The sequence below is a fragment of the Alligator mississippiensis genome, chromosome 3 (assembly GCF_030867095.1).
Source record: "Alligator mississippiensis isolate rAllMis1 chromosome 3, rAllMis1, whole genome shotgun sequence".
NCBI classification, from domain to species: domain Eukaryota; kingdom Metazoa; phylum Chordata; order Crocodylia; family Alligatoridae; genus Alligator; species Alligator mississippiensis.
In genome coordinates, this window is record NC_081826.1 from 73,639,867 (window position 1) to 73,656,564 (window position 16,698).

General features: G+C 38.1%; 1 protein-coding gene across 1 annotated transcript in view; it reads left to right on the forward strand.

Moving 5' to 3' along the window:
* Positions 1-16,183, forward strand: part of OPRK1 (opioid receptor kappa 1) — a 35,309-nt gene extending 19,126 nt beyond the window's left edge. Inside the window, exons 3-4 of the mRNA XM_006261726.2 lie at positions 8,636-8,988; positions 13,102-16,183. Coding sequence (XP_006261788.1) covers positions 8,636-8,988; positions 13,102-13,634 — 886 coding nt within the window. The 3' untranslated portion in view covers positions 13,635-16,183. The remainder of the gene's footprint in view (positions 1-8,635; positions 8,989-13,101) is intronic.
* Positions 16,184-16,698: the final 515 nt, after the last annotated feature.

Genomic DNA, 16,698 nt, shown 5'->3' on the forward strand with positions numbered 1-16,698 from the left:
TTACAAATTGTTTGGAAGAACTACAGAAGAGACTCCAAACCTCTGCTCCAGAATCAAGCACTGTTGACAACTGGTGAGAGCTTTATCCATTTTATGTGCATGCCCTCTACTACATTATTTTATTGATAATGGCAGAATGGTGTCATTGGATGCTGTTTTCTAGGTCTCACACTGACAAACATTATGTTCTCCTGCAGGTTTGGAACAATCAGAAACCAAAAGAAAACCCAACCCAAACCCTTAAAATAACCATTCCCACTGAAGCCATCGTTGCCTCCTCATCTTAATAAAGATGATTTTTAATAAGGCAAAGCTGAAGAATATCATAATTTTCACTGCAGTTCAAAAGAATATGTTCTGACGTAATAATGACTTGGAGAAGGAAAACGTTACAAGGTGGAAACTTAAAATGTCAGCCAACTAGCAAGAAACATGAGCAGCTCCTGGGAAGATTTGGTGATGACAGTGCTTACAGCTTCTTTGGAAGCAGAAGTTTAAAAGGATCAATGAACTACCAGTCATTAGCTGATTTGCTTTCCTCATCCTGTTTCCTTCCTTCCTTTGCTCCAGTATCTTGTCTACTAATAGAAAAAAACTAAGTTTCACTTAAACAACTGAATTTGACTGTTTGACATAGGATTTGCCTAAAGGCAAATACTTGTGAACAAAAAATGGTTGGACTTTATGAGGTGTTTGAAGGAGCTGTTCCTTGAGGGAATGGCCTATCAATGTGCACTGGAACAAAATGGGAATATTAGTAGGGTATGGTAGAGTCACAAGTTCTGCTAGGGAAATTTTTCCTACAAACACCACTGAATACTGGAGACATCCATCAAGTATGAACAGGATTGTGGATAGTTTCACAAACTAACAGCATGCTAGATAAAAAAGGTAAGGGCCAGATGTTTGCCATTCATATACTTAGACCTTTTGGCTCTAATCCTGTCAGATCTCCATCTTGCCTGTGTACTGAGTTATGTCTAGTCAGATAGACTTTCTGGCTGACAAACTCATTTCACCCAAAATCATGAGGCAGTGTGTGTGTAGCAGGGCTGGACAATGGGAGGGCAGCTATGAAAATGATTTATCGTGAAGTATCTTAGGGTATGCTGTTGAGGTAGTGGAGATGGAACAGGTTTGGGAATCTGTTTTAGTCCCAAACAGTAGAATGAGGATAACGTGAGACCTGTAACAATCAGGGGTTAGAGAGAGAAATGAACCATTGTACTCTGAAAACAAAGGTCAGATCCCAGCCCAGCACTTTGCTAGCTTGTGTTGCTCTGGCATGAAAGAGAGATAGGGAGGAAAAGGGAGATAGCTAGAATATGAGCTCTAACAAACTTTGCCCATCTAATGGTTCCTAGGAACCAGTGCTGTTCTGTCTCAATGCACTGATTCTTCCCTAGTGTGTTGAGGTCAATTGGTCCCCAAAAGTGACTTTGAATGAAGTTGGCATAAGAATGTCCTCTTCATTCTTATGCAGAGTATCGTTTTGCTAGATGCTAGAGTCTTTCCCAGCCAATTTAAATATTCTTACCTAATCATGCCTTTCCAAACCCTGGTTGATTCCTTAAGCTGATTTAGTCATAATGGCTGGGTTTGGTTTTTTTTTAAATCTTCGGTTGCTGCTCAGTGAATATGAATATTAGCTGCTCACTGAATATGAATGTTAGCTTCTGGAGGTGATTCCGGGATGGCTGGTTTAACCAATGTTTGTCAGAATAGAGAGACCCAAATGATCCAAGAGTGTTAGGCTTATCTTTTTACCACATGTAGCCCAACAAACCTCACAAGGAAGGATTGTTTTGGATCTGGTGAATAATACAGAGGCTTGCAAAGTTTGCAAGCTATAAGGAGGTGGTGGTATGGAACAGTGAGTCGAGGAGGACAGATAAACAACATATTAGGGCAGAGAGGCAGGCTCTCAAACAGAGACACCAGGGGCCAGATTCTTTTCTACCTATTAGATGTGTAAGTGAATGTAGGCACCTAAGTTTGTTTCTGTTCTACCTTGTTCAAGTTCTGAAAATCTATTATTATGTCTGCTTTTATAATATACTATCAATTTAACTTTGAGGTGCAAAAGAGCAGCAAGGAGGAAGAATAATCCATCTTTTGCACTGTTTTTGCAGGACTCAAGCAGGATGGAAAAGAAGCACACTTAGATGTCCATTCATACACCGAATAGATGGAGTGGAATCTAGTCCATCCTGAGCACTAGCAGTCTAGTGAGGGGGATCGGAAACCACCCTTATAAACCAGCTCCTTTACAGCATGGACATGCCTTATAGTGCAATTGTAGTGCTCATTAACTATGTAATATGTAGTACGTTCCCCCTGCTACTGCTAGCGTATTCCAGTAAGCACAAGTAGAGTGCCTCTTTGAAATGCAACTACTATTTTGCCCAGAGTTTAAATTACAAAGTTATGAGAGATAATGTTCCCTGAATTGGCTGCTAATATTTTCTGTCTGTACTTGTAAGGCAGAGAACAAATATTTTGCTTTGAGAACAGGTAGAAGATTATTCCTTATGAGAGGAATCCAGATAATGGGCCCTCTGTGTGTATATATTTTTTTCCTCTATTTCTCTCTTACAGAAATATCTAGATAGGAACAGTCATCAGATCATAATTTGACTGCAGGCAAGAGGACTGTTGGAGGTAATCACCATTTTGCCCTGTAAGAGTTACAGTTCTTGCAAAGCAAAACAAGAGAAATGACATCCTGAAATTTTTTTGCTGGACCTGCTATTTCTGTTCCCTGAGGGCAGTGAGACCTCTTCCCTTCACCAGATGACAACACAGGATCCACCAACACAGATGCCTCCATCAAAGTGAAGAAGTCACTTCTGCTTTAGAAAGACTTGAGGCTTGAGAAACAACTTGTTCTGCTGAAATAGCAATGCAGGAGCGAATATTTTCTCTCCCAGAACTGCTGTTATCATCATTGCTGCATATGGCATATAATAAGGGCAGTGACAGTATGCTGCAGTCAAATCACCCTGCTGAAACAGGAACTGCAACAGGAGAACGCTTCATGGGATGAGGAGCAGCACACAGTAGAGAAATGGTGAACAGGATCAATCTATGTCTGCTGGATCTGAATGAGATAGCTAGTTACCCAAGGGCTCTTATATGAATGGTTGATTTCAAGATGGAGTCTACAAGTTCCTCAAAATAATTGGTCTCCTGCTCACTAACCTTTTAGTTGTGGTTGCTTTACCTAATTCCTACTTTTATGAGGCTATTTTTGCTTTTGTGAAGCTAAAGCTCTCCAGTTGTCTGTCCCACTGGAGAACAGCATTTTCCCCTGTCAGCTTTGTAAAATACAGCCCACTATCCTCAGAAGCAGATCCATGAGTCACCTGTGTATTTTACATTACAAGGTCTGTTTCTGTCTAGGTTAGCACTCTCTGAAGACTGGAGAACTAGGTGTCATCACAAGATTTGAAAAATCAAAAAATAGAGCTGTTGCCGGGGGGGGGGGGGGGGGGTACTTTCAGTTGGACTGTTTAAAAACTTGTGTTTTTGTCTGTTTCATAAAATCACTTAAATGACTTTTTGGGTAGATTAAGTATTAAAAATGGACATTCTTGTCCCCTCAAATTACTATATGGGAAGTCACAATATGCTTGGGTTTTTTCTGGGTTCTTTCAGCGGCTCCATAATCGTTGCTACTACATACAAGACAAAATACAAGCTTTATGTTTAATAGAAAAAAAATCCCCAAATCAAACTGAAGAACAAAAAAATAAAAATAAAACCCTCAGAATAAAAGCGCTTTCACAAAGGCTGAACTAGTAGAATTTGTAACTTGGCAGCAGACTCAGACTGGAGGGTTTGCACACTGGGGCGCTGGAATGGAGACCGTGGAGCTCTAGGCTTTAGCCATGCACAGCAGGGTGGGGACAGGACACTGCTGCCAGCAGCCATTCTCCCCTGGGCCCACGAGTGCTGCAATTTTATATAGTGAGTGACTGTGCAAAGCTTCCCAATTTGGCAATACTCATATATCCACACTTCTCCTTGCAGCAACAGTATCTTCCACAGGGAGGGAAGGTGAGGCTGAAGAGGGGAGACCTGACCCCACTCCATTCTGTTCTGTGTTGCTAGTGGCTTTGGCTCCTCTGTCTCCCCTCCGGTGCCCTGCCTTACAAACACTGTGGGACTCATGCCCCTGTCACCCTGTCCTCTTCCATCCTGTACCCCTCAGTTATACTAATGATTTTTCAAATCTTTATTAAAAAAAGGAGAAAGTGTATTTATGCTAACCATTGTTATCTTCTAATGGTGAGACCTTATGAAGAAGTTTATGGGTCTAAACTTGCCCCCAAACTTATTCAAGCTGTAGAGGGTTATATCTGGAAATCCCGTGTTTAGTCCCTGCAGATGACTTATTTAGTGCAGTTATAAGCAGTGGCCTGAAAGGAGACTTAAATTATATCTTGGGTTGGGATAAATTTATCCAGCCAAGGAACAGTATCCCTCTTGATCATCCTCTAATGGTAAAACTATATACAAGCTTAAGTTTCTTGTTGCATTTGAGCTAAGGGAGCTTGTCCTTAAGGAGAAACAGTAGAGAGTCATGCTTTTTGATCCAAGGGGCCTGGGTTCAGTCCAAGGGAACTGTTCCATTTTTAAACAAAAATAGATTCCTTGCAGTTCACGAGTAACTTCATAATAACTTTTTATGTATGAATTTTAACTCGATACAATAATAAAGAAATTAGTTCCTTGGTACCTTCAAGGGCAAACTACCATGAGGTAAGGTTGAAATATACATTACTCTGAGGTGATTACCCATGTATGGGTTTCTACCTAAGGTAGATGTGAGATGACTTACTTCACTGAGCTTTGGACAGCTGCACTGAGGGGGGAAGCTATGTAACATATACTGTGAGCTAAGAGCATGCATGTAGACAGCAAGTTCATCGCTTTGCTTACCGCATGGCAACTTTTTGTGTACCCACCCACTGGCTTTTGTTCTTAAGTCTGTCCTTTTATGCATTTTTTTTTTTTTTTTTTAGAAAGTCTGTGCACATAGCAACCTCCATTCATTTTAGTAGGAGCTTCTGGGAGCTGGCCACTTAGGAACATTTAGGTGCCAGAAGATACCTTAGACATCTAGGAATCTAAAGATGACTTTAGACTCTAGCTTTAGGCTTCCACTGAAAATCTTGGCCTACAATAACATTTTTATATTCATTGTTATTAACATGGAAATGTGCCCTTGCTTCTATAAAAGCTAGACTGTCATTCAGGAAGTGACGATGAGGTCTTGGGTGCCAAGAAATCCTTTTAAGGATCTGGCAATTACTAGCATTGTGAAGCATGCAAACACCTATGCACAGTTCACAAGATAGGCCCAGAAATTTCAAATTGGAATCCAGAGTGTCAAAAACATTCTGGTCCATTGTGGTCTTTCTGGGATCTTTGCAACGGAATAATTGCTCTACTATTTTTCTAAAGTCAAAACAGGAGTGAAAGCTGAGCACTAGCATTTTCCAAAGGGTGCCTTGGGTCTAACAAGGGCTGCCACGAGTCTAAAAAGGTTGAGAACCACTTGCCTAACATTATATGAACAAGACAATTGCAGGATATTGACTTATGCTGGCTGTGTGTTAGTTCCATATTAACAAACTTTATAATTGATGTTTAAGACCTCAAAGACAGCAGATCCATCATATTGGACTGATATCTAGTTACCCTATATCCTCAGCCTGTTACTATGTTCTGATTTATTTTCATGTTGAATTTGATCTGCATATAAGCTTGAGGTATAGAGTTTTTATCTTCTAAGCCCCTGATCTTTACTGCTTGATATTCATGCAAAAAATCACACATGGAAGCAGAGCAGAATGAGGTACATATAATTGATAGGAGCTTTTGACATTTGTTTTTATATATGATTTGGTTTCACTGAGTCAGGTCCCTCCTATAACATTGTTTTGCTATTCATATTTCATTTAATTCATTCCTACTCTTATTTCATTACATTTGCAGTTTAGATATATTACCACTATTGTGGAACTCTGTCATACTATGTTTGTCAAACTTGTTAAAACACTGATTTCATATTGCAGGGAACATTTCAGCCAGAAAGTACTATTGTTGTTAAAGTTATATTTCAATGAAAAAAATGATTTGAAAAGAACTACCTGACTTTAGCATCATTAATGCCATGCTGTAATTTCTTGTATACCCTTTTCTTTTCTGGTTGAAATTAGTATTTTGAAAAAAAACAGGTAATAATTTAGTAATATGTTCTGATAGTTTTCTGGTCTGTGTACTGACTTGTTAATAACACTAGCTAGAAACAGACATCGTTTAATGAAGTGGTTTAGCTGTGATGTGTCACAACTGAGAGCATTCGTGAGCTTGTTCTGGACTGATGAATGAAAATGAATATATTAACAATATTTCCTTACAATATACGTGCAGAGTTTACAATGTTTCTTCCTTATACATGAAGAATTTTTAAAGTCAGCTTCTGCTTAACCATTAGATATGATATGATTGATTTCATTGGTATCTAAGGAAAAAATGTACAATTTCTTTTTCTCACAGGCCTTGCGTGTATTTTGAGCAAGTAATTGGTTTCATTTTCTCAACATATTTTGTTATGAATAATTCAAAAGAACTGTTTCAGCCCTTAAATTGTCTATTAATCAGAAATGTGTGTTTTGTATATATTTTTAATTACATAAAACTATTCTTATTCTGCATGTGCATGCAGTTGGCATCACAAAACTGCTCATTATTAGACCGCACAGTTATTTTTCATCTTACAAATTAAGTTTAGTGAGCAGCCGCTTCCACATATTGTGCATCAGCTGTGCTCACAGATTCTATATTTCTATCTACAAATCAGTTAATGATATGCCCAAACAAGCAATTAGGCACATCACTGTTAGGTTTGCACATGAAAATGACTGTATACATGTTTGAAATGTATGGGTACATGCAGGGGTTTAGGCTGTAGCCGTGTTGGTCTGCAGCTTCCTTAGCCTGACGAAGGGTTTTTGAACCTGAAAGCTTGCTTAATAACTATTCTCCAACCATTTGGGTTGGTCTAATAAAAGATATTAAATTCACCCAAGGAACCTTGTCTGGGTACATGCAGACATTATACTTAGATTGACCTAATTTAGATTGACTTAGATAAATCTAAGTGTAGATCTGTACAGATATGTGGGGAGGTTAGATGGAGCAAAAATGGTTGGCCTGATCTAATTTAGTTAACCTGAGGAGGTGAACAAAGTTAGATTGGGAACAGGTTAGCCCGATCTAATGAACATCTGTACGTGTTCAGAGCGAAGCCCCAGGGCTAAGACAGCCCAAATACTCATCCTGGTTCTGGGGCTGTGCTCTTCCTACCCGACCACCTTGATCAGGCTATTTTTAGCCCCCTGCCCAACACTCCTCTCAGACCTTCCATCTCCCTGCCAACCCTTTCCCACCCTGTCTTACTTAGATCAGGTCCCCAGCATGGCTTCTGGCACAGGCAAATGTCGCATAAGCAAGACCTGATCTACTATCACATGGTTTAAAGTAAGCCGCATGACTGTAGTTGAGGTCCTATGAAGGTGTGCATGTACCCTAGGAGTACAAGAGACCTGAGCAGAAGAAAGTGAGTGAATCTTAAAGTATTTCAAGATTTATACATGAACTGCTTCCTAGAAGAAAGGTGCTTTACAAGAGTCAGTATATTATTAATAAGGAAACAGATGTAGAAAGGTGATAAGGATGGTTGAAAGTGAGCCAATAATAGAGTCAAAAGCAGTCTTAGATATCCTGACTCTCAGTTCCCCTCTACTATCAACATGGACATTATTGCTGTATAATAATTTAATCAATGTATTTACATTGAGCATGATGAGAAATGTTTAAAATGCTGCTGTCACACCTCTGAACCTTAAAAATTACTTTTCCTTGTGTGAACCTATCGTGTTGCTGCTCTTGTAGGCTACAGTTCTTAAAAGGTATAACAGAAAGCAAATAAAGGTATCAATTTTGCTTTAAAGTATATTAAAAGTGCATTAAAGTGTGTATGTGTATACACATGTTATGCTGCAGGTAATTGTGATGGATTGCAGAAGTTTATTTTTATTAAGTATCTATAGGCTATGGGTCAGATCATTAGCTGGTACAAATCAGTAGAGAGAGAATAATTTATACAAGTAGAGAGTTTGGCCCAGGAAGAATGATGATTAACATTAGTTCATGGAAGTGCAAGGTGAGATAAGGATATCAACTACATCCCACCAATGACAAACAACAATCTGGCTATAAGGAAAGGCCACACTAGACTTTTCTGTCCTTGCAAATGAAATAAATAGTTTTAATTTATTTGTAGCTGGATTTTAGATGACAAAATTAAAACTGACATTTAAACTGACATCCGATTAAAATTAGTTATGTGTCCAGTTCTGCCAATAATCCCAATAGTCATTGGCAATGCATCAGCAATACAATTGAGGTGCTATATTTAATATAATCCTTGAGTCTGGGCCATTCTTGCACTTTTGTCTGTGAACTAGAGACTGTCAAAATGTGTTTACATAAAAATTCCCTGAAAACTCTGACCATATTTGTGAACTCACTGATATAATAAACCTTTTTTTTTGTGCTTTAGGTATACAAAGATGAAGACAGCAACAAACATCTATATTTTCAATCTGGCTCTCGCAGATGCTTTAGTTACCACTACTATGCCTTTTCAAAGTACAGAGTACTTGATGAACTCATGGCCTTTTGGGGATGTGCTGTGTAAAATTGTTATTTCAATTGACTATTACAACATGTTTACCAGCATATTCACATTGACCATGATGAGTGTTGATCGATACATTGCTGTGTGTCACCCTGTGAAGGCTCTGGATTTTCGTACTCCTCTCAAAGCAAAGATAATCAATATATGTATCTGGCTGTTGTCCTCATCAGTGGGTATATCTGCAATTGTTCTTGGAGGAACCAAAGTCAGGGAAGGTGAGTATGATCCTGATCACTTAAACTTAAATTCTTTTGTTTCTAACATAATATAAAAATGTGGCTTGGACCATTGAGAACAGTGGAACCCCCCTAACTCTCACTTCTCTAATTTGTGTATCCTATAATTCTGCGTATAAAAATATTGGTTACATTTTTTAGCAAGTATTTAATAATAAATGCTCTTATATCTCATATTTCTAGGACTTCAGTGCTTACAATATTTTCCATGTATTATTAAACACTTTAGAAAGAAATATAAATAATGAAAAGTAAGATGTCTTTGTCAATTAAATGACTGAAGCATACACTGAGTCATTATCTCTGCTAGGAAAAGGCCACCAAAATCTATGAGTAGACAGTAGACAGTAGTAATTAACAATTCTGAAGACACTACAGAAGATGGCCTAAAACCTCACAGTCTTTCCTGACCCCAAATGTGGCAATTGGTCTGATCTTGAGCAGAGAGGCAAGACCCTGTAGCTAGGAATCTCTGGATTTGCTCCCAGCAGGACAGTCAGCACACCCTAATTGAAGTCCCACATCTTAGCTGTAGCCAACACCCAACACCTCTGAGCCAGGTTTAAAAACATCCTGACATATGTAGCAGAAGCAAGGGGTGGGGGGGAGCAATCAGGGCAGCTAGCAAAGCCCAGAAACAAATACCCATAGTAAAACACAGACATAGCTGTGCCTAGATCATCCCCAACCAGTGGCTGTCCAACCTCTTCTTGAACACTTCTAGTGATGGAGAGTCCACAACTTCCCTATATAGTCTATTCCACTGCCTCACTATTCTAATGGTAAAGAAGTTTTTCTGGTTATCCAATCTAAATTTACTTTGCTGCAACTTCAGGTCATTGGATTTTGCCCTCCTCTCTGCAGCAAGAGAGAAAAAGGTGTTTTCTCTCTTCTTTATGGCAACCCTTCTAGTATTTGAAGACTGCTATCATGTCCCTCTTAAGTGCCTTTTCCACAAGCTGAACGTGCCTAGCTACTTCAGCCTTTCCTAGTATGACTTGCTTTCCAAGCCTCTTATTATCTTTGTTGTCCACCTCTGGACCCTCTCTAATTTTCCATGTCCTTTTTAAAATGCGGAGCCCAGAAATACACAGATGAGGCCTAACTAGTGCCAAGTAGAGAGGCATTATCACCTCCCATGTCTTGCACCTAATGCTTCTATTCATGCAGTCCAAAACTGTATTTGCCTTTTGTGTGGCTACATCACACATACTGAGTCTGTGATCTATCAAGACTCCCAAATCCTTTTCCATGGTGCTGCCATCCAGCCAGGTGTCCCCCATTTATATTTATGTTTTGGATTATTCTTCCTGAGCACTTTGCATTTGTCTGCACTGAACTTCATCCTGTTAGCTTTAACTCAGCTTTCCAATCTGTTGAGACCCTTCTGAATTGTGCTCGCATCCTCCAATATGTTCACAATCCTTCCCAGTTTTGTATCATCTGCAAACTTGCTCAAGAAGCTTTCTCTGCCAGCATCCAAATAACTAATAAACATGTTGAACAGCACTGGGTCTAAGACAGACCCTTGTGGGTCTCCACTCAAAACCTCCTGTTATTCTGACACAGACACGTTAATAATTATCCTTTGCTTACAGTTATCGAGCTAGTTATCTATCCACCTTGGAATAGTTTTATCCAGCCCACATTTCTCTAATTTGTTTATAAGAAAGTCCTGTGGGACCTTGTCAAAAGCCTTGTTGAAGTCCAGATTCACTATATCTATACCATTCGGTTCATCCACACAAGTAGTTACTTTGTCAAAGAAGATCAAGTTTGTTTGACATGATTTGTTTTTCAAAAGTTTGTGCTTGGTGCTTGTGATCAACCTTTCTTCTTTCAGATGCTTGCTAATGACCTTATTTAGGATATGCTCCAGTAACTTCCCAGGTATTGAGGTGAGGCTAAGAGGTCTGTAATTCTCCCAGTCCTCCTTTTTGCCTTTTTTAAAGAGGGGCACTACATTGGCTCTTTTCCAGTCTTCTGCTACCTGGCCCACCTCCCATGATTTCATAAAGACCATTGAAAAGGGCTCGAAGATCTTTTCCAGTTCTTTCAGTACCCTGGGATGAAGGTCATCCAGCCCTGCTGACTTGAATTTATTCACACCCACAAAAAACTCTCTGTCCATCTCTTGTTATCTCATCCCTCAGCTTTCCCCATTCCTTATCCAGATACTCCTTATTAGGTGTCTATGTGCAGCTAAATTTTTTGTGCAGGCTGAAGCAAAGTATCTCTGCCTTCTTGAGTAGCTCTGCCTTCTTTATATCTTCTTTTAGGAGTCCCCCCCCCCCCCCCCCCCCCGGCTTGTTACTAGAGGACCCACAGCTTCCTTGGTCCTTCTTTTCTGGCCAACATATTCATAGAATCTCTTCTTGTTGTCCTTAACTTCCTTTGCCGGGTACAGTTTGTTCTCTATCTTTGCATTCCTGAATTTTTTCCTGCAGGTTCTTGCTACTTCCTGGTGTGCTTCCTTGGTGACCTCCCCATCCTTCCAGTGCCTGTATGCTTTCCTTTTGCATTTGAGGCATTTTAGAAACTGCTTGTTCAGCCACACGTAAGCCAAGGGTCAGTGTTTTGAAAATGGAGATACCGCAGCACTTCGGCCTTCCTTATTTCATCCTTGGATGTCCGAGCAATACTTTTGTATTCCCTAGTTGTTTGTCCAAGTTGCTTCTTCTTGTAAGCTTTCTTTTTGTGTTTTAGCTCCCTGAAGAGTTCCCTGCTATGCCAGACTGGTCTTCCACCAACTTGCTAGTCTTTCTGCACATTGGGATGGTTTGCTCTGTGCCCTCCGTAAGGTTTCTTTAAAATACAAACAGCTCTCCTGAGCTCCTTTCCCCCCTCAGAGTGGCCTCCTAGGGGAGATCCTGCCTACCAGTTTCCTGAATGAGGCAAAGTCTGTTTTTCTGATGTCCAGGGTCCTTTCTTCATAAGGTTCTATATTAGGAAGTAACTTGATTTAAAGGGAAGTCATAAAGCTTCAGGAAGTACTTGCACAGACCTAAAGAAGGATACATTGCATTCAAAAGCTTGTCTAGGTCTATCCCAGCCATGCAGTTGGTTCAATAAAAGATACCACCCACAAAATCTTTGCATCATACAGTAAAGCTAGGATTCTGACAGAACACTTTGCAGTCAATCAGTTGAACAGCAGTAGCAAAAACGCTGCCTACTCAAGGCAAAACAAGTTTCAACAGCAATTTCCTTAACCAGCACCACCTGCCCATCAGATCTACCCCAGGAATTCTATAAAAAATACTGCTTGCGCCACTTCATTGCAGGACCTGTAATGAAATCTTGTATTCAAATCCAGTTGAATTAGCTAAGGCCACAAACATTCATTTTTGCTTGACAATATATTACTAGAACATAAAATGATGTTATGCGACTTCCAGTCATGATGTTACAGGAAGAACAGAAGCAAAGTGATGTCTGTGGCTCAAACCTGGCAGTTGCTATGCAATGAACTGATCCACTAAAAAAAAAAGAGCAGTTCAATTAGACACTGTGTATATCTGTTTGTTTTACTTACTCTTTACTAAATAGGAATCTATTACTAAAAAAACATTTTTTTCTCAGTGCTGTGCCTGAACTATTTGCACTTAAGAAACTTTATAGGAAAACATGCCCCCACAGTGTTTCACTTCAAGACTGTCTCATGATGATATGTACATGATCAGACCAAGCAACCTCATTGGATTTCCATCCTTTAGGATGGCAGAAATCTATACTTTTGTATAACATAATTACAGCTACAAGAGTTCAGCTCCATTGAACATGAAACCTGATCTGGTCTTAAATACCTTAAATCCAAATCCAAAAAACCTGTTCAACTCTATAGGTTTTATTTTTGTCTCTCTCTGCTTTTTCTACATATATATGAAAGACTGACTAATTTCATAAGTTGATGACATTAAACCAGTTGCAATAGTAAATGGAAATAGTTACTGAAATGATTTGGTGAAACACCATTTATTAGGATTGTTACATGGTAATCACTTTTCCTAGCTTCTTTTGTGATAGAGGCATGGTTTAGAATATGTAATAATAAAACAAATTTCTTTTTCTTTTTGCCTATTTTACTTTTAGATACGGGTAGTACTGAATGTTCTTTGCAGTTTCCAGACACGGATTATGTGTGGTGGGACATCTTCATGAAAATATGCGTCTTCGTCTTTGCATTTGTTATTCCAGTTCTTATTATAATTGTTTGCTATACCCTGATGATCCTGCGCTTGAAAAGTGTCCGACTCCTCTCAGGGTCTCGAGAAAAAGACCGAAACCTACGTCGTATTACCAGATTGGTTCTTGTGGTTGTGGCAGTTTTCATTATCTGTTGGACTCCCATTCACATTTTTGTGCTGATTGAGGCACTAGGGGATGTATCCCATAGCACTGCAGCAATTTCCAGCTATTATTTCTGTATTGCCTTGGGTTACACCAATAGCAGCCTAAATCCAATCCTGTATGCTTTTCTGGATGAAAATTTCAAGCGATGTTTCAAGGACTTCTGCTTTCCTTTTAAGATGAGGATGGACAGGCAGAGCACCAGTAGAGTCAGAAACACAATCCAAGACCCTGCTTATACAAGGGATGCAGATGGGACAAACAAACCGGTATGACTAGTCGTGGAGATGTCATCTTATTGTCCTCAAGGAAGAGAAGAATCAAATGATTTAGGACTAACTCAGATAACTACTGCCGTTTGAGTGCAGTTTGCCACACAGAGACATTTTTGGTAATATTTAAGAGCTCTCATAATCTGAAGTAAAATAAATGAGATCCAGGTGATACTTATGAATGAGGTACTCCCAAAAAATAAGCTCAGTGGAAAAAAAGATCGGCTCTGCAGTTTAGGGATCATGCTTTCCATATTGCTGAGCAGGTAGTAAGACACTCACTTCTTGCAAGACAGGGAAAGCTTAATACCATAATAAGCTCAAAAAATGGCTCAAAATGAAAATGTTCCTTATTACAGCTTTCTTCTTATGGTGTGTATCTGTCATTACCATATATTAAACATTTGGTCATAACATTAATTTGAATGATTGCAAAAACTCCAATTTTTCCTTTAAATTGTCAGAAATGAGTAGTAGTCATCCTAATTTATTTTGCTTTTTAACAAAGAACACTCTCAGTTCTGAACCTACAGAGCATAACAGAATCAAAACCTTTATCAGCTACTTTGTGTGAACTAATGTATGTTTGTCTGTGATGTAGAAATCCAATTTAAGCATGATCTGTCTTCAAACCAAAGTGATTTTATCGTGTCTATATTGTGAAGACTTTTCAGTGTTAAAAAAAACAAACAGATTTAAGGACAAAGTATTAATATATTTTTGCATATATTGTCTCAGATGATGCTTAATGTATTTGTGTGATTCTCCAGAATGTTGTATATCTATTGAATGTGGATATTATATTATTCCTTTCAACTTGTTTTACAGAAAATACTAGAAAATGCAAATTCTTGCATTAAATTACTGAAAACTAGTATAACATTTATAATACAACCAAATAATTGGATTCAGGTTTAAATGTTTATGTGCAGTGAATCAGAAAATGGGCATATGTAATATATTAGCTCTTCTTAATATTTAAACTATTAACTATTTAAACACATTAAAATAAGCATATGTTTGGGGACTCTTTATCATACAATGTAGTAAATTCCCACCCACATTACTTGGCTTGTGTACCACTCAAAATCTCGAGAATGGGAGTTATTCTTTTTGATGCAGTGTCCTACATTGTGCTCATGAAAGCGCTCCTTGTATCTTTATTTACAGAAACAGTTTTAGCCCCCAGACACTCCTGAAATGATTAAATATTATCTATTTTTTTCTACAAAGATAGGGAAGCCAACGGAGAGATAACTGACTTGTCTAAGGTAAACTTACCACAGAAATGAAACTAAACTATAGATACCCAGTCTCTATGCCAGTGATATACAACCAGGGTGCCATGACATCCTTTGAAGGGTGCTGGAGGGCACTACACAATGTTATCACTGTTATGTGCACAAACATTATTCACAAGATAAACCTAGAAATTTGTCATAGGAATCTATAGTGTTAAAAATATTCTGACCTGTTGTGGTCTTTCTGAGTTCTTTGCAACAAAATAATTGCTCTTTGTCTGTAGTTTAAAAAAAATGGAGTGAAAAGTACAAGTTGACATTTTCTGAGTAGTGACTTGAGTCTACCAAAAGGTGCTTTGAGTTTAACAAAGTGAGAACCATTGCTTTATGCTGCCATCTATTGGATCAACACATTGTTCCTAATTTTGCTCCCACTGAAATTAATGGGAACTCTTTTGTTGGTCTATAAGGTGCAACTCTACTTGACTTCAGGCTAACAGGGCTAACCATTGGAAGCTAGGCCAGCCACCAGGTGAACTGCAACTTTACAGAGATTTCATTGCTCACAGGCAAGTCAAGAGTAGAGCTGGGCAAATCATTTTCAGAAAATAGTCTGTCTACAGAAAAATGTAGGTGGGGAGAAGACTGAAATCATTTGTGACTTTTATTTGGATTTGGAGAATCCTTCAACTGAAAAAATACACATTGAAATTGTGAAAAAGGCTTTTTTTTAAATATATTTTCAATGACATTTCCTAATTTAATTGAAAACTGATTTTGCATAATGTTAATTCTTTAGAAAAGGATTTGAGAAGGATGAAATAACTTGAAAACAAAATTAAACTTTTTGTTCTATGTTGATCTGAAATTGTACTTCAGCGAAAATATGTAACGTTTCCATTTTGTGTAAATTTAGGCACACATATTTGTAGTTAGGTACTGAAGTCAGTGACCACACACAGACTTCAGTGAGTGTAGCTGGGTAGCCACTATTTTCGCCACTTCAAAGTTAAGGAGCCTAACGTTTAGTTATCCAATACTGACAAAGTATCTTGTTAAATTTTCTATTCCCTGATTTTGTTTCAGTGAGGAACCTAACATGAAATATTGGTGTGAGCACATCAATGATTTCCAGAAATGAGATATATACAACTATTGTACATTCCTAATTTTGAAAATGTGGTTCTCAATTCTTCTTTAGAAAATCCTTGCCTAAGCTTGTATCCTCCTTTCTAAATAATGTTATAATGTACAAATAATACAGAAAGAGATCATTTCAGGTAAAATTCACAATAAAATATTTCAAATATACGAATGGCAAAAATCTCTTCTTTCAACCAGAGTGTCAATCTGTGTTCTACTACCCATTCTGAACTTCTCCCCTATGAAGAATTTTAAAATTAATGCTATGTATGATGTGCTAATAAAGAATATTCAATTCATTTTAACCTTGTGGTTAAGAGAATTATAATGTAAGTCTTAAAACAGGTTTTGCTCTTAAGGCATGAATAGTCGTTATTAATTGCTTGACTATATTTATTAAAATTTCAATAATATATCATGACAAGGGAAACAAATAGAATACAGTGAAAATATTTGGAAAGTAATCTGGATGCCCTCTCTGAAAGACGAAATAACAAATGGGTGTTAAGGTAATGCCTTTATTTTTAATTTACTGATCGTCACACAAAAACTTCTTAATATAATCATGTAAGGAAATAGTCTAAAAGGGGAATGAAAAAACTTGGCCTTAATGATATATTCTAATTTTTTTTTAAAAAAAGGTGTATTCTTATTCAGATTCTATTAGTGTACTGCATATATGT